General features: G+C 42.0%; 1 protein-coding gene across 1 annotated transcript; it reads left to right on the forward strand.

The window, feature by feature from the left end:
* The first annotated feature begins 89 nt into the window (after positions 1-89).
* On the forward strand, positions 90-17,229 carry LOC118369717 (bifunctional 3'-phosphoadenosine 5'-phosphosulfate synthase 2-like). The gene is made up of 12 exons (XM_035754350.2): positions 90-256; positions 8,414-8,528; positions 8,675-8,910; positions 9,083-9,221; positions 9,627-9,745; positions 11,437-11,550; positions 12,137-12,248; positions 12,505-12,710; positions 12,920-13,055; positions 15,237-15,505; positions 15,694-15,923; positions 16,114-17,229. Exons 1-12 carry the CDS (start codon positions 227-229, stop codon positions 16,253-16,255), a joined length of 1,848 nt encoding a protein of 615 aa, XP_035610243.1. The 5' UTR covers positions 90-226; the 3' UTR covers positions 16,256-17,229.
* The last annotated feature ends 437 nt before the right edge of the window (positions 17,230-17,666 follow it).

Below are 17,666 nucleotides of genomic sequence, written 5' to 3' on the forward strand. Positions count from 1 at the left end.
CACTGTCGTAATCTCGATACATTGGTTTGCCAACAGGAATATGCTGATTTCTGAACCCTGGAGGAGGAATGGAGGCTGGGCCAGTGGAATGCTACGTGTCTTGAGGTCTTTCAACAGTCCTTAGATGACTATCGTCAAAGTTGTCAAGTAACTCGAGCGAGGCGACACACTCCTACCGGTTATTGGACCTTATACTCTCCGGGTCAACAGTCCATCAGCCTAGTGCATGATGTTGGGTGTCAAAAAGCAGCAGACGGTAAGATATACATACACGTATTTGAAACATCATATTCAAATATAAAACAGATTTTGAAAGTTGTCTAATAGCATAAGCATGTATAGAAATGTTGTAGCCCACGAAGCCCAGAGTGCTCGAGCTGCCTAGGCAAGAAATGGTGTAGCCTCAATGCATTTATAAAATAATTATTGTATAGTGCGCTTTGGGTGACCTTTATACGTGTATTTCGTTAACTAACGTTATAACCTCATTCTAATTAAAACCTTTAACTGATAAGTTACATAATAGCAATTATGTGGATAAAGTGCTAGACATGTTTGTTGACCAAATCTACTTCATCAAACAACGGTTAGAAGTCTGATACGATCAGCGCTGTCACTGTTGACGGTGAAGTAGGCTATTTTCAAGTTTTCACACTGGTAGGAAATTAAACTGATTTGATTTGACATAGGCATTGGTGGAAAAAATGCCCAACTGTCATACTTGAGTAAAAGTATAGATACCTTAATAGAAAATGGCTCAAGTAAAAGAGAAAGTCACCCAGTAAAGTAGTACTTGAGTAGAGGTATTTGGTTTTAAATATACTTAAGTATCAAAAGTAAATGTAAATGCTAAAACGTATGTAAGTATTAAAAGTACATTCCTTATATTAAGCGAACCAGACGGTACCATTTAAAATATATATATATATATACGGATAACCTGGGGCACACTAACACTGACATCATTTACAAACAAAGCATTTGTGTTTAGATCAGAGGCAGTAGGGATGACCAGGGATGTTCTCTTGATAAGTGTGTGAATTGGACCATTTTCTGTCCTGTTAAGCATTCAAAATGTAACGAGTACTTTTGGGTGTCATGAAAAATGTATGGGTGTCAGTAAAAAGTACATATATTTTGGGGGGGAATGTAGTACAGTAAAAGTTGTCAAAAATATAAATAGTAAAATACAGATACCCAAGAAAACTACTAAGTAGTACTTTAAAGTACATAGGTACTTTACACCACTGCATATAGGTTAAATTGTATATCATTTTTGTTGTTGTTGAGAAGTAGCCTAATCGGTGTGGTATACAGTCTGATATATCACCGCTGTCAGCCAATCAGCATTCAGGGCTCGAAAATGCTGATTGGCTGACAGCCGTGGTAAATCAGACTGAAAACCACGGGTATGACGAAACGTTTATTTTTACTGCTCTAATTACATTGGTAACCAGTTTATATTAGCAATAAGGCTCCTCAGGGGTTTGTGGTATTTGGCCAATATACCACGGCTAAGGGCTGTAACCAGGCCCTCCGTGATGCATCATGCCTAAGAACAGCCCTTGGTCGTGGTATATTGGCCATATACCACACCCCTTCGTGCCTTATTGCTTAATAGGTGGGTCTAATCCTGAATGCTGATTGGTTAAAACCGCATTCCAGCCGGTGTCTATTCCACAAGTTACCATCGACTAAATCTATGACGTTAAAATGCCTATTTACTCTCATCGGCCCAGCCAGGCACTTTATAAACTTGCTCTCCACTATTAAAAGCAGCTAGACATTATTTCACATTTCTTTTAGACTAACATTTAGTTTTCAACAGCAGATATGTGTATAAACCTTGCTGCCTGTCTCTCCAACATTTGCAACATTGTTTCAATATTAATATTTGATCTCCAGATGTCCCATAGTAATGAACATGTCGGGAGTTGGGATGAGACAGACAGGCAGTCAGCTTTTCTCAGCCAGTCGAAAATCATGAATCAGCATCATTTGTGTGGATATATACAAAGTACTATCAATAGTTGACAGGTAAAACTTAACAAAGTACAGCTCGTTTGCTGTCTTTCCAGCTTAGGTTTGAAGTGAATGTGTTAGCTGTGTGGTTGGCTAGCTCCTCTGAACAAGTGTCCTGACGAGAGAGCACATTTTCTACGCCAGTCAAAATCGCGCATCATTAGCTCGTTGTTATGGATGTATCCAAATTAATGTCTCTAGAAAACAAAATAAACAAACGCAAATGTAGCTGTTTTGCTGTTATTCTGGCTGCACTGTTTGACTGTAAGTTAGCTGTAGTTGGCTAGCTAGCAAGCAAGGGATAAGAACGCTTCCAGCCAGTATATTTAGATCGAACGACTCAGTCGCGTCCATAGATACAGAACAAAAAGACTAAACAACTGGGCCGCGTGTCTCTGGCAACCGAACCAATAGAACGAATGACCAGCCGGCTTGGGTAGCAACCCTAGATTTGTGTCTGGACTATATCTTGTGGAAGGATGAAATAGTATGAATAAATGAATCAAAATAACGTTTTTAATAAAAATATGTAAATCATTATTTGAATATGTTGGTAACCTGTTGTATAAAAGTGATAATGCCCTGAACACCCATGCCAATATATCCTCCAAACTTCTCTGGCACTATTACTTAAATGTAACAACCTTAAACCAATACCTAGTGACCTCGATCATCAAGCGTTTTGGGCCTCTTGGCATAATGTTTAAGGTGTTAGCTTGACTGTCGCTTGACAAGGGTTTGAGTACCGGTTGGGGCTACCCCGCTGAATTCGCTACGTTGGTGTCAAAATTGGGATTGAGGCCATGGGGGAGGCGTTTACACGTGCGGGACTTGGTAAAGAAAAGCATGGGGACACACTCTCCCGAAGGAAGGGGGTAATGTAGTGACCTTAACCCAACACCTACAATAGCAATCTCATGAAGAGGTTCAGACTGTGATTCGAGACCCTTTTGGGGCCCCTACCCCCTGAAATCGCTAAAATATGCTTCAAATCAAGGTTTATTTGTCACCTGTGCCAAAAACAACAGGTGTAGTAGACCTTACAGTGAAATGCTTACTTGCAGGCTTTAACCAGTAGTGCAAAAAGCAAATAATGTACTAATCACTAATCATTTATAAGCAAATTTTACACCATAGCCTTATAAAGGGTGGCACAGGTTTATGCCACATTTGACAAAGCCACTGTTCATGTAATGGCTTTGATTCATTTGATTTGTGAAGTATCTAAGTTGTGCCTTAAGCATTTATGAAGCCTTTATAAGTAGGAAGTTAGTATGTAATCTTGTGTAGCTGATACAGGCTACTTCTGTGCTGCTAAGGAACTGACAAGGTTTGTGTGGCAGAAAACAATTGGCGTAGGCAGTAAACCAGCTAATGCCACAAATGCTTTGTAACAGTGAAATGTAGCTCACTTCAGTCTGCATAGTTTCTACAGGTTTACTTACAATGAGTTAGCCCAGTACTATACGTGGACAATATGTTAGCACAGTATAAGTTGGAAGAGTGTGGAAAGCAGCAAGTTGATAAGGTGCTGGTTCCAATACTTAGTATGTGGTTTTGCACAGGTATCTTATCTCATGTACCGCTCACACAATCACAGTCTAAACTTGACCTGTGTGGGGAAACATTTGTACCAAACACATGTAAGGAACTGATGTGTATCAACAAATAGACCAATACCCTACATGTTTTTTCATAACCAACCTGTAGACAAAACATAAAGAATGGCACTCAAGTCATTGTTTTCTCAATATTTTGATACACCTAGTACTGTAGGCTTACTTTGTCAGATTTCCACGCCACTCTGTATGGAGACTGTATAACTATGCAGTTAGGGTGTGGGAATAGGAAATGTTTCCAATAGTAAGCACAACTGTTTATTTTGTTCTACAGATTAAGTATGATGACAAGGGCAGTAGGGAACATTTTGTTTATCACCTCCTATCCTTCTGTTAGAATAGCCTATGTCACATGTTTTACTGCACAGTATCCATATAGAAAATTGAATTTAAACTAGGATGTTCTTGGAGTTGGCCTTACAAGAGCCACTCATCCATCGTATGCTGGAAGGGGCAATGGTAACACAGAGGGAATGAGAGAGGGAGAGTTAGAAACGCAGACGGAATACGAGGGGAAGGAAGCAGAGTGAAAAAGATGAATGTATTATACTACAGCGAATGAAAGAGAGTGAGAAACAGACAGACAGATTGAGCTGTGTGTGTTTGTGATAGTGACAGAGAGGGAGGGAGGAAGAGGCCAATAAAGGTAGAAGAAGTTGAGTAAGAATTACAGCAAAGGGACAGAAACAATGAATCAATGGATAGATTGATGGAGAGAACAGAGTGATAAAAGTAGATTGAATTGCACAGCATGAGATGTGATTGGATCAGTGAGGTTGGGGCTGCTGAAGTGACAGAAGAAGAGGGTGGAGAGGCAGGGCTGAAAGTAAGGCTAAGTGGTCGCGGGTGTCTGCCAGGGTTTGATGAACAGTACTGTTTGTTTTTTCACCCACTATATGTGTGTTTGTGCATGAGAGGGTGGATGATGATGGGGAAATGCATCTAATTAAGATGTATCACCTTAAAAAATGGAGTGTTTCACAAGTTGAATTTGCATAATGCAGTCAGTGATGTGTCATTATTGTAATAATTACACTAAGACGTTTGTTTGCCATTGATCGGTTCGCCAAAATGACATGGCAGAGGCATAAGCAGAAGGAATTTTGAAAGATGGACAACTGTGTAGCATTTCTCTGCATGTAAATGAAAAATCGACTACTGTGCGTCCCTTCAGAAAGTTTTCACACCCCTTGACCTTTTCCACAATTTGTGTTATAGCCTGAATGTAAAATGGATTAAATTTATATTTTTTTTGTCACTTATCTACATGTACAATACTCCATAATGTCAAAGTGGATTCATGTTTTTTGAAATGTTTACAAATTAATAAAAAATGTGAAGCTGGAATGTCTAAATATTCAACCCCTTTGTTATGTCAAGCCTAAATAAATTCAAGAGTAAAAATGTTCTTAACAAGTCACATAATAAGTTACATGGACTCACTCGGTGTGCATTTCTAGTGTCAAGAATAATGTTTGAATGACTACCTCATCTCTGTACCCCACACATACAATTATCTGTACGGTCCCTCAGTCAAGCAGTGAATTTCAAACACATATTCAACCACAAAGACCAAGGATGTTTTCCAATGTCTCACGAAGAAGGGCACCTATTGGTAGATAGGTAAAAAAAAGCAGACATTGAATATCCCTTTGAGCATGGTGAAGTTATTAATTACACTTTGAATGGTGTATGAATACACCCAATCACGTCAAAGATACAGACGTCTTTCCTAACTCAATTGCCGGAGAGGAAGGAAACCGCTCAGGGATTTCACCATGAGGCCAATGGTGACTTTAAAACAGTTAGAGTTTAATGGCTGTGATAGGAGAAAACTGAGGATGGATCTACAACATTGTAGTTACTCCACAATACTAACACAGGGGAAAAAAGCCTGTACAGAATAAAAGAATATTCCAAAACATACCTCCTGTCTGCAACAAGGCACTAAAGTAATACTGCAAAAGATGTGACAAAGCAATTCAATGTCAAATCCAATACAACACATTACTAAGTTCCAGTCTCCATATTTTTAAGCATAGTGGTGGCGGCATCATGTTAGGGGTATACTTGTAATCGTTAAGGACTGGGGAGTTTTTCCAGGATAAAAAATGAACACCAACACCATCATTAAGTTTTCCGATGATTACAACAGTGGTAGGCCTGATCAACGACGAGACAGCCTATAGGGAGGAGGTCAGAGAACTGGCCATGTGGTGCCAGGACAACAACCTCTCCTTCAACGTGATCAAGACAAAGGAGATGATTGTGGACTACAGGAAGAAGAGGACCGAGCACGCCCCCATTCTCATCGACGGGGCTGCAGTGGAGTAGGTTCAAGTGCTTTGGAAGGCACTACGGAGGTTAGTGCCAACGGCCCAGTACATCACTGGGCCAAGCTTCTTGCCATCCAGGACCTCTATACCAGGCGGTGTTAGAGGAAGGCCCTAAAAATTGTCAAAGACTCCAGCCACCGAAGTCATAGACTGTTCTCTCTGCTACCGCACAGCAAGTGGTACCGGAGCGCCAAGTCTAGGTCCAAGAGGCTACTAAACAGCTTCTACCCCCAAGCCATAAGACTTCTGAACATCTAATCAAATGGCTACCCAGACTATTTGCATTGCTCCCCCCCTCTTTTACACCACTGCTACTCTGTTGTTATCATCTATGCATAGTCACATTAATAACTCTACCTACATGTACATATTACCTCAACTAACCGGTGCCCCCACACATTGACTCTGTACCGGTACCCCCCTGTATATAGTCTCGCTAATTGTTATTTTACTTCTCTTTAATTACCTGTTACTTTTATTTCTTATTCTTATCCATATATTTTTTCACTGCATTGTTAGTTTGGGGCTCGTAACCTGTTGTATTTGGCGCATGTGACTAATAACATTTGATTTAATTTGAAATTCGATATTTCTGTATTTAATTTTCAATAAATTTGATAACATTTCTAAAAACAGTTTTTCACTTTGTCATTATGGGGTATTGTGTGTAGATATTTAATATGTGTATTCCATTTGGAATTCAGCCTGTAACAACAAAACGTTTAATAAGTCAAGGGGAATAAATACTTTCTGAAGGCACTGTATAGGTTACTAGTGATGTAGGTACTAGTGTCATGGAAAATCTGCAAAAATGTTGCCCTCGCCTCTATCCACCTGAAAGACTGTACTGTATGTACCTGGAGTTCCCTCCACCACCCTGATAGAAACATACCTCTGTGTGTGGAGGCTGTCGGCCGGCCGGTGTGGTGTGGTATTTGGTAGGAGATGGTGGGTGAGAGTGCAGAAAGAGTGCCCTCTGTTTATACAAGGCTCTCTGTCTGTGGTGGGGGCGTGGGGGCCCTGCTACGGTTACAACAGGAGGTTGTGTGCGTAACCTACACTGGGTGGGGTAGTGGAAGGGCTGGGAAAGTTTTATGGGGAGTAGGCACTGGTAGGAAAGATGGGGGGCACAAGAGGGGAGGGGGGCATAGAGAGGGAGTGAGAGGGAAGGATGCCACATCATCGCTGGGCTGCAGGCAGCACACTGGCCACATTGTCTGGTCCTGCTCCCTTCATTCCCTGGAGCCAGCCAGCATCCCAACACCACTGCCATGTCTACCCAGCCAGAGACTGTCTCAGTCGGACTCACTCTGAAGGGGCCTATTCAACAAGTCACATTTGCAACGGTTCACATAGAAATGTGTTTTTTATAAACCATACCTGACTTTCTATCAGGTTGAATGAAGAATCATGTCTTTTCTACAAAATATAACCCTCTCTGTAACACTCTGAATGAATATTTGAATAAGCCCCTGGAGTATTTAAACTCCCCCTAGAAAGTATTTAGTGGAGTCTGTTGGGTTGATATAGCCCACTCGGATGGCAAAGCCTTCTACATATCTGGTCTGTATATCCTGTTTATCTTCTGTCTGTATGTTCAGTTTATTGTGGCAGCACCATTTCACCAAGTAAAATTCCTGTCCATGCAAATTCATTTGGTGAGTAAAGGTCATTCTAATTCATTCAAGCAAAGACAGACTTACTAGGCCTTAAGCAAAACCACGTAATTTATTGCAAGGCAACCATAACAAAAATGTTAGAATTAATCTAGTCTGCCATTGGAATGTCTAGTCCTGCAGGAAAAACTAGATGTAGTTTAGGAGGCATGGTCCATATCAAACCTGAACTAAATAAAATGGATTATGGTATGTTTGGCATGAAAAAGCATATGTGAACCAATGGGAGAAAAGAAGTGAGATGCATATGGACAAGATAATATCACACAGGAACTGAGCAAAGCAAATGGCTAAACACAAGGACTCATTCCTTACTGTGTTACTGTATTTAATCTCCAACTGCCTCAGAGAATATTCCACATTCTTTCAGCATTTGTATGTAGCCTACTGTAGTTAGTCAAATGTAAATGAGAATGTTTGTGAAAGACGGGAGATACGGTAAAATTCTGCATCTTCTTACCCTAAAAAGAAGTTGTTCTAAATATGCTTTTGAGAGCAGAATGTGGGTGTGCATCATCTTTGAGCCAGAGACCACATTGATGTCATAACCTGTGGGATATGGGACTGGGGTGGTGTCCAAAGGGTGATGTCATTATATATTTTTTTAAATCCTGAGAGCGACATCAGAAGCTGATGAGCTTTGCTCACATGGGGATTTTATAACTCAGTGCAAATTAAAGATAAACAACGTAGACTAGAGCATTACTTGTCAGCATAAGTCACTCATTTCCTATCATGTCTTCTTCTGCTTTAATTTCAGGATCTGAACAGATCCACCAATGTAGTGTTTCAGGCCCACCATGTGACCCGGAGCAAGAGAGGTCAGGTGGTGGGCACTAGAGGAGGCTTCAGGGGTTGCACCGTCTGGCTCACAGGTAAACCGCTCACCATAGCCAATACTCAATGGATTGTCACTATTACATGTTGCTATTACAGTAGTGCTACTAGGGACTTTAGAGATAATGATACTATTGAGCATTGGCTCATCTCACCTGTACATTCTCCATGTGTCCACCGCCAGGTTTGTCTGGTGCTGGGAAGACCACCATAGCCTTTGCCCTGGAGGAGTATCTGGTGTCCCACGGCATCCCCTGCTACTCGCTGGATGGGGACAACATCCGCCATGGCCTCAACAAGAACCTGGGCTTCACAGCCACTGACCGTGAGGAGAACATCAGACGTATTGCTGAGGTGGCCAAGTTGTTCGCAGACGCTGGCCTCGTCTGCATCACCAGCTTCATCTCTCCTTACACCAAGGTCAGGGGTCATTCTTGGGAGTGTTTGTCTACCCAATTCTGTTGGTATTGGTGGTATTGACTTGTGTAGAGTGTTCTGGTGCAAATGGATGCCGTATATCAAGTATAGTGTGTGTTACGATTGACAAGACAGCATTCTGACAATCCTGTTCCCTCTCCTCTTTTGTCTAAAGGATCGTGATGATGCGAGGAAGATCCTTGAGAGTGCTGGGTTACCCTTCTTTGAGGTGTTCATCAACGCTCCTCTAGAGGTGTGTGAGAATCGCGATGTGAAGGGCCTCTACAAGAAAGCCCGTGCTGGAGAGATCAAAGGTACACACTTGGTCCTTTGTTTACATTTTGGTATCCATACATCGAAATGTAACTTCCTTATTATAAGGGAAAGAACATAACTATTCCCTCTATGTGTTCCATTTCTATCTGAAAGAGTCAATCAAACATCCTTTTTAAAAAGGAATTCTAATGGATTTTTTAATGTTTTAATTGAACCTTTATTTAACTAGGCAAGTCAGTTAAGAACAAATTCTTATTTACAATGACGGCCTACCGGGGAACAGGGGGTTAACTGCCTTGTTCAGGGGCAGAACGACAGATTTTTAACTTGTCGGCTCGGGAATTCGATCGAGCAACCTTTCGGTTACTGGCCGAAACGCTCTAACCAGTAGGCTACCTGCTGCCCCAACGTTGTACTAATAACTGATCTACCTGTGTTCTCAGGCTTCACTGGGATCGATGCAGACTACGAGCGGCCCGAGGCTCCGGAGTTGGTGCTGAAAACAGGAGAGGTCACCGTTAACGAGTGCATTCGGCAGGTTGTAGACCTGCTTAGAGAGCAGGTGAACATGACAGACAGCTCACCTTTTATACCCGCTCATCTAGCGCTACATTTTTTTTGAAGTAAAGCGTATGTGTCACGTTCTGACCATAGTTCTGTTATTTTATTCTGTGTTTTAGTATGGTCAGGGCATGAGTTGGGGTGGGCAGTCTATGTTGGTTTTTCTATGTTGGTTTTTGTGTGCGGCCTAGTATGGTTCTCAGAGGCAGGTGTCGTTAGTTGTCTCTGATTGAGAATCATACTTAGGTAGCCTGGGTTTCACTTTTGGTTTGTGGGTGTTCATTTCCGTGTGACTGTTTGTTGCCACACGGTACTGTTTCGGTTTCGTTCATGTTCACGTCTATTGTTTTGTATTTCATAGTGTTCAGTTTATGTCTTAAAATAAACGTTATGGACACTTACCACGCTGCACATTGGTCCTCCTATCTTTCTCGCTACTCCTCCTCAGAAGAGGAGGAAGAATGGCGTTACAGAAACACCCACAATCAGAGGACCAAGCAGCGTGGTAACATGCAGCAGCGGCAAAGTATACAGGACTCCTGGGCATGGGAGGAGATTGTGGACGGCAAAGGACCCTGGACTCAGCCAGGGGAATATCACCGTCCCAAAGCAGAGCTGGAGGCAGCGAAAGCAGAGAGGCGCCGGTATGAGGAGACAGCACGGCAGTGCGGCTGGAAGCCCGAGAGGCAGCCCCAAAAATGGTTAGGAGGAGACCTGCGCTAACTTCCCGTGCTTACCGGAGAGCGAGAGGGACTGGGCAGGCACCGTGTTATGCGGTGGAGTGCACGGTGTCCCCGTGCACTCCATAGCCCGGTGCATAGCCCGGTGCGGTAACTTCCAGCTCCTCGTATCGGCCGGGCTAGAGTGGGCATCGAGCCAGGTGCCATGAAGCCGCCTCTACGTATCTGGTCTCCAGTGCGTCTCCTCGGGCCGGCGTATATGGCACCAGCCTTACGCATGGTGTCCCCGGTTCGCCAGCACAGCCCAGTGCGGGCTATTCCACCTCGCCGCACTGGCCTGGCTACGGGGAGCAGTCAACCAGGTAAGGTTGGGCAAGCTCAGTGCTCAAGAGCTCCAGTGCGCCTGCACGGTCCGGTCTATCCGGTGCCACCTCCACGCACCAGCCCTCCGGTGGCAGCCCCCCGCACCAGTCTGTCTCTCCGTCTTCTCCCTACAGGTGTTTCCACCTGTCCAGCGCTGCCAGAGCCTTCCTCCTGCCCAGCGCTGTCAGAGTCTCCCATCTGTCCTGAGCCGTCAGAGCCGCCAGTCAGCCAGGAGCCGCCAGCCAGTTATTTTATTCTTTGTTTTAGTATGGTCAGGGCATGAGTTGGGGTGGGCAGTCTATGTTGGTTTTTCTATGTTGGTTTTTGTGTTCGGCCTAGTATGGTTCTCAATCAGAGGCAGGTGTCGTTAGTTGTCTCTGATTGAGAATCATACTTAAGTAGCCTGGGTTTCACTTTTGGTTTGTGGGTGTTTGTTTCCGTGTGAGTGTTTGTTGCCACGCGGTACTGTTTTGATTTCGTTCATGTTTTGACACCAAACCTAGCTTATAACAAACATATAAAGACAAAACCAAAAAAAAACGTATCATAAGGGCTTGAAAAAAACTACTAAAGTGATAACTGCTTATGCATACAAAACAGCTGTCATGTTATCTTTACATGACATTGTCCTCTCTCTGTAATTGTTCAGAGTATTGTTCCAAGTGGAATCACAGAGGAGGTGAATGAACTTTTTGTTCCGGAGAACAAGCTGAAGCTAGTTCAGGTCGACGCTATCACACTTCCCACAATCAGCATCACCAAGGTAACAACACACCTCTCCACTACTAATCCATGTATTTTTTATGACGACCCAAATGACCATATGTAAATATTTGACTGGATGGCAGGCTGTGCTCACAATTGTCTCTAGATCTCTGTCTTTTGGATTGTACTATATGTTCTAATCGATTGGGCTGATTGCCAAGGTTTGAAAATCAATTCAAATCAAACATAGTAAATATGCAGCTACAGTATTTGCATTGTATTTGATATGACTTATGGTTGAATTACTGTGATAGGTAAACAATAGTATCCTGATAAGTGGAGTTGTTAGTACAACGCTACTTACTGTATTGTAGTAAAACTGTAATAATATGTGCACTTGGAAACTAAAACTTTATCATACCACCATGAAGCATGGAGGTACAGTATATCACATGAAATTGGTGTGATGAAAAGTCTTACTCCTCATGAGCTGTTTTTCATTCAGCATGGTTTTGTGTGGACTCTGCCACCCCTGATAGCATCCAATATCTCTAACATATCAGCTGTTAAGGGATATTGTTAACAGTCAGTAAGTTAAATCCCTACCAGTTTGATGTATATTACCCCCGGTCTGTCCTGTTTAGTTGGACCTCCAGTGGGTGCAGGTGCTGGCTGAAGGCTGGGCCACCCCACTGAAGGGCTTCATGAGGGAGAGGGAGTTCCTCCAGGTGCAACATTTCGGCAACCTCCTCGACGGTAAGAACCACACACATACACCCTTATATACACCCTTATAATACATCGTAACATTACTCAGCCAATTCTTATTCTCCCCTCTTCATAATGGAGCGAGTGACAGTGGATGGATATTATATAAGGTTGTTTCTAATTGTTATCCTGACCATGTGACTATAGCGAATAACCAGGGCCTGAAGTTTCCCTTGGTAGGTTCACATGTTTAGCACAAACTCCAGGCCCTATCATCACACACATTTATCGTTCCCTGGTTCAGATGGAACCATCAACCAGTCTATTCCCATCGTCCTGCCTGTTACCACGGAAACCAAGCAGAGGCTGGATGGCTGTGCGGCGGTAGCTCTGGAGTTCCAGGGAACCCTTGTGGCCATTCTAAGACAGCCAGAGTTCTACGAACACCGCAAAGAGGAGCGCTGTGCCCGTCAGTGGGGTACCACCTGCCCCCAGCACCCCTACATTAAGGTTTTCACTAACCACACACGTTCATTCATAGTTGTTTAGCAAACATAGATGTTCTTTGTTGTGTTAAAACAACACTCTGTGCACACTCTTGTGCATCTAATTCCTAGCTATAATGGAGTTCAATGAAGTTGCACTTGAACATATCCATCACGTGAAATATCTTGATATTATGTCATTCATATCTTTACAACATCCACAACTTTTTACAGATGGTGATGGAGGGAGGTGATTGGCTGGTGGGTGGCGACCTGGAGGTGCTGGACCGAATCAGATGGAACGATGGGCTGGACCAGTACCGCTTTACTCCACGGGAGCTCAAGCAAAAGTTTAAAGAAATGAAAGCAGGTTAAAAGAGTTTCTCTAAAGGCAGTACAAATATACAGTACATGGAATATTAAACAAAATATACATTTGAGTTGGCCTTCACACTCGTACCCGTATGTATACAGGTTGAAAATGGCAGATTTGGCACTGATAAACGTCTAAATTGGAACCAAGTGGCTGTACAGTAACATGCTATACATGACGTCAGAGCTCAGGCTCTGCGCTTCACCGCGCTGTATGGGCTTTGACTGACAGCTGTTCTGAACTTGAGCACTTCATGCAACAAGTAGTTGCCCCTATCCTTCCCGCTAATTGGGCAACTTTTGAACACTTTCGGAAAAAGCTGTAAATAAGAGGACTCTATGTATTTTCAAAGATGAGACGTTGAGGATCATAATAAATACCGCTTTGATGTCATACAAGCAAGCCAATCACCCATGCCCTTCAAATTTCCATATCATAAAACTCATGTCATATACAGTGTCAACGTTAATGATCACTGTGTTTGATGTACAGTTACAAGATGACATGGTATCACACCCTAGGTTGTTGTTTATTTTGAAGAAAATTCCTCCTTTCTATGTGCACCAAAATGATAATCTGTTTCCCTGAATTGCATTGTGAAAGCCTAACACTGTAATATCGTATTGTGTAACTTAACTAGTCGTGCTGGCAATAGAACAGGCTTTCAAATGATGCCCACTTGTCCCAGATTGCAATTTATAATATACTGTTTTTCGATTGCTTAAACAACAAAAGAAAACAACTACAAGTGTGCTTGCTCTAGTCCCTCAATGGCAGAGCTAGGCGAGCTAAAAAAAATGTTATATTTAAAGTCTGTTCTTTGAGTTATAAAAGTGCATTGGAATGAATTAGGAACTGTGCACACTTTGGAGAGGTGTGTGGCCACTTGAAGACACTACTAGTTAGTCCTCTCACTCAAACCCATGTAATTGTTTTGTCTTATGTTGCACCTACCCCACAATATTCTTATCATGTTCATGAATATATCCAGAGTATTTTTAGTTTTCAGAAAAGAAAACAACTACAAGTGTGCTTGCTCTAGTCCCTCAATGGCAGAGCTAGGCGAGCTAAAAAAAATGTTATATTTAAAGTCTGTTCTTTGAGTTATAAAAGTGCATTGGAATGAATTAGGAACTGTGCACACTTTGGAGAGGTGTGTGGCCACTTGAAGACACTACTAGTTAGTCCTCTCACTCAAACCCATGTAATTGTTTTGTCTTATGTTGCACCTACCCCACAATATTCTTATCATGTTCATGAATATATCCAGAGTATTTTTAGTTTTCATTATCAACAAATGCTAAATGTAAAATGAACAGTGTAATGTTTGGATTCAGTCTTGTGTCAGGTGAACAGTTATGTCCTCACCTTTGGTCTTATAATGTCCCATAATCTCCAAACTGTTATTTTGTCAATTGCTACTGTGGTTATGCATATGCTTTTCATATTTCTTCTGTAAAAAAAAACATTGAATTTAGCCCTATCCATATAGTCCAATTCCCACGATTGTAAAGGGTTAAATATTAAGTCAAATAAATTAAGGTTTATGTCTAGCTACAGAAACATATTTTTTTCAGAAGCATTTGACAAAGGACCAGGGGCAAAAAGTAGCATGGTAAAAATGACCTTTATCATGTGCTTCTGAAGAAAAAACAATATGTTTATATGTGCATGGTAGAATTTCTTGTTTGCACTAGATGGAGACATATTCCTCTGTGTGAGACATTGAGGACTGTTTCGTCATGAGTCAACTGTTGTGCGTACGTTTTCACCCCCTATGATATCTGCACTGACAATGGTGTTGACTGTTTTTAACCAGTGTTCATTAATTTATCCACAAGTTATGTGGATACCAAAAGGCATGCAAAGTACATACAAAAGAAAAATGTATGGGCTCCAACATGACGTTATGTTGACTTGCACAGTTACACAATGAGACCACAGGATGCAAATGATGAACTGAATGCAAATGATGTTTTATCTTGCTTTATCTTGGCCAGGTCGCAATTGTAAATGAGAACTTGTTCTCAACTTGCCTACCTGGTTAAATAAAGGTGAAATAAAATAAATAAAAAATGTTGATATGTCCTCTTGTTACCAACCCCCTACCAACCACTTGTAAGAAAGTCCTCACTGAAGTTAATTCCATATCTCTCTCCTATTCTCTATGACCACCAGATGCCATCTTCGCCTTCCAACTGCGGAATCCGGTCCACAATGGCCACGCCCTGTTGATGCAGGACACCAAGCGCCACCTTCTGGAGCGGGGCTACAAGCGACCCGTCCTCTTGCTGCACCCGCTGGGGGGCTGGACCAAAGACGACGACGTTCCCCTGGACTGGCGCATGAAACAGCACGCTGCAGTACTGGAGGAGGGGGTACTGGACCCCACCAGCACCATAGTGGCTATTTTCCCATCCCCCATGATGTACGCTGGACCCACTGAGGTAAGGGTCAACAACACAGCCATCAACACATTCATAGTTTTTGTGTGTTTAGCAGGAGATATGATGCAGAATTTAGTCAGTTACAGTAAGTAAACCCCCATTTGGCGAGGCAGATGATGTCACTGTAGGGCTGTGAATACCCTATTAAGACCATAATGTGTGTGAGCATACATTTGTTTTTCCTTCAGGTCCAGTGGCACTGCAGAGCGCGGATGATCGCCGGAGCTAACTTCTACATTGTGGGTCGTGACCCAGCGGGCATGCCCCATCCCGAGACCAAGCAGGACATTTATGAGCCCACCCATGGGGGAAAGGTCCTCACCATGGCCCCCGGCCTCACCTCTGTAGAGATCATCCCTTTCAGAGTGGCTGCCTACAACAAGACCAAGAGGGCCATGGATTTCTACGACAAGGACCGGTGAGTGGAATGTTAAAGATTGATTATGGCTTTTGTAATGCATATTTACAGAAGATTTTATACAGGGCCTGTGGTGGGAAATGTTTGTCAAAGAATCTTCAAAAGCGGACACTGCTGATCATTTTCCTTCTGTCTCTCTCTTTATCTCTCATCTCCATCTATCTCGCTTCCCCTCCTCTGCCTTTCCCAGACACGCTGAGTTTGAGTTCATCTCTGGCACCAGGATGAGAAAGCTGGCGCGGTGCGGGGAAAACCCCCCGGACGGCTTCATGGCCCCCAAGGCCTGGAAGGTCCTGACTGAGTACTACAGCTCTATACAGAAGGACCAGTAACTCAAAGACCAGAGCTCTTAGAAGAGCAACAACTCTAGTCCTCAAGGAATGTTCTAGTTTGATGTTGTTATGTGTTTCATTTCATTATCCCAGTAGATGATTCAGTGAGTAAGGAATCCATTAATGACTGAAATCAAGTGAGACCAAGCAGTCCTGAAGGATTGGAGTTGTGTGCCTATCTTCATTGAAGGAAAACCCATGTGATGTCAGAGGAGCTAGTGGTTGGGTTTAAGCAGTGAAAACATTCCTATGTTTGTCTATGTATCTTTAAATCATTATATTTAAAGAAAAGGTATACATATATGAGATATATTTAATCTCTAGAGACTAACATGTATCCCATGATTTTAAAATGTCTCCCACTCTTCTTATTTTTTGAGATCATTATACAGGAAGTTACTGATAGTTTTACCTCCCAAAAGCATTTTTGGATATTTAAAGACGTGCCATTTATGATGATGCAGTAAATAAGTTGCTGGTGATATTTAATTCAATTTTAACATTTCCCACCTACCTATTTATATTCCAGATGATTGATTTATCATTGTTATCCAATTTCTTTTTCTTGTATTCTCAAACAAAGATTTTCATCTTCCAAACGTAAGTGCCTTTTCTTCAGAATGTAAACACTGTTTAACTACTGTACTGTATAAAATGTCCTTTCGGGTTTCTAATAAGTTTGATATGAAGAACCATAAATAGTGTGATGATCATCAACAACTCTTGTATGAAAGATGTAAGCCGACTGGAAAGTCTATGCGAAGATTCAAAATGTCAGTGGAGAAATTGTGTGAAGAATGACATTTTATAGAAGAATGAAATTTTATAGAAAAAATCATTAAAACTGTATTTATTGCATCAAACCAGAAAACTGTCTCAAATGGAATACTGTGTAAACAATGTATATGTCCATACATCAGACAAGATTTTATCAGACAAGATTTTAAATAAATATTTTCTTCTCAACAAAATCACTTAATCTGTATTTCCTCATTTCAGATACAATTTGATTTGATTTACAAGGTGTTAGTCAATCAGATAAAGATGAAAGGTTGGTACTGACGTTTGGATTTATAGTCTGCATCTCTGCTGAGTACAAGACTGAAACTGCAACACTGCCCTCTGCTGTACTTGTACTGCAAATAGTTCAACATTTTACATTATGGATTTGATCAAGTTTTGTGATTTGATTTGCACATTGACTCTTGGAGGTGCCTTAAAAATAATTGGTGGGACCAAATGTAACATTGACAATGCTTATGGGGTTGTAAAATGTCATATTGGCTTATTGGGGTATGCTGATAGGAGTACCTGTCTATCACATGTAGAGACCACATGCAGTGAGCTATAAAAGTATTGGGACAGTGACACGTTTTTGTTTTGACTATGTACTCCAGCACTTTGGATTTAA

The sequence above is a fragment of the Oncorhynchus keta genome, chromosome 36, assembly GCF_023373465.1.
Source record: "Oncorhynchus keta strain PuntledgeMale-10-30-2019 chromosome 36, Oket_V2, whole genome shotgun sequence".
In the NCBI taxonomy this organism is placed as follows: domain Eukaryota; kingdom Metazoa; phylum Chordata; class Actinopteri; order Salmoniformes; family Salmonidae; genus Oncorhynchus; species Oncorhynchus keta.

Excerpts from the sequence above, each read along its gene's own strand:
- LOC118369717 (XM_035754350.2), top strand. The coding sequence starts at position 227 with ATGATGTTGGGTGTCAAAAAGCAGCAGACG. Across the intron at positions 8,529-8,674 it reads TTGCACCGTCTGGCTCACAG|GTTTGTCTGGTGCTGGGAAG; the intron begins GTAAACCGCTCA and ends GTCCACCGCCAG. Across the intron at positions 13,056-15,236 it reads GTTTAAAGAAATGAAAGCAG|ATGCCATCTTCGCCTTCCAA; the intron begins GTTAAAAGAGTT and ends TATGACCACCAG.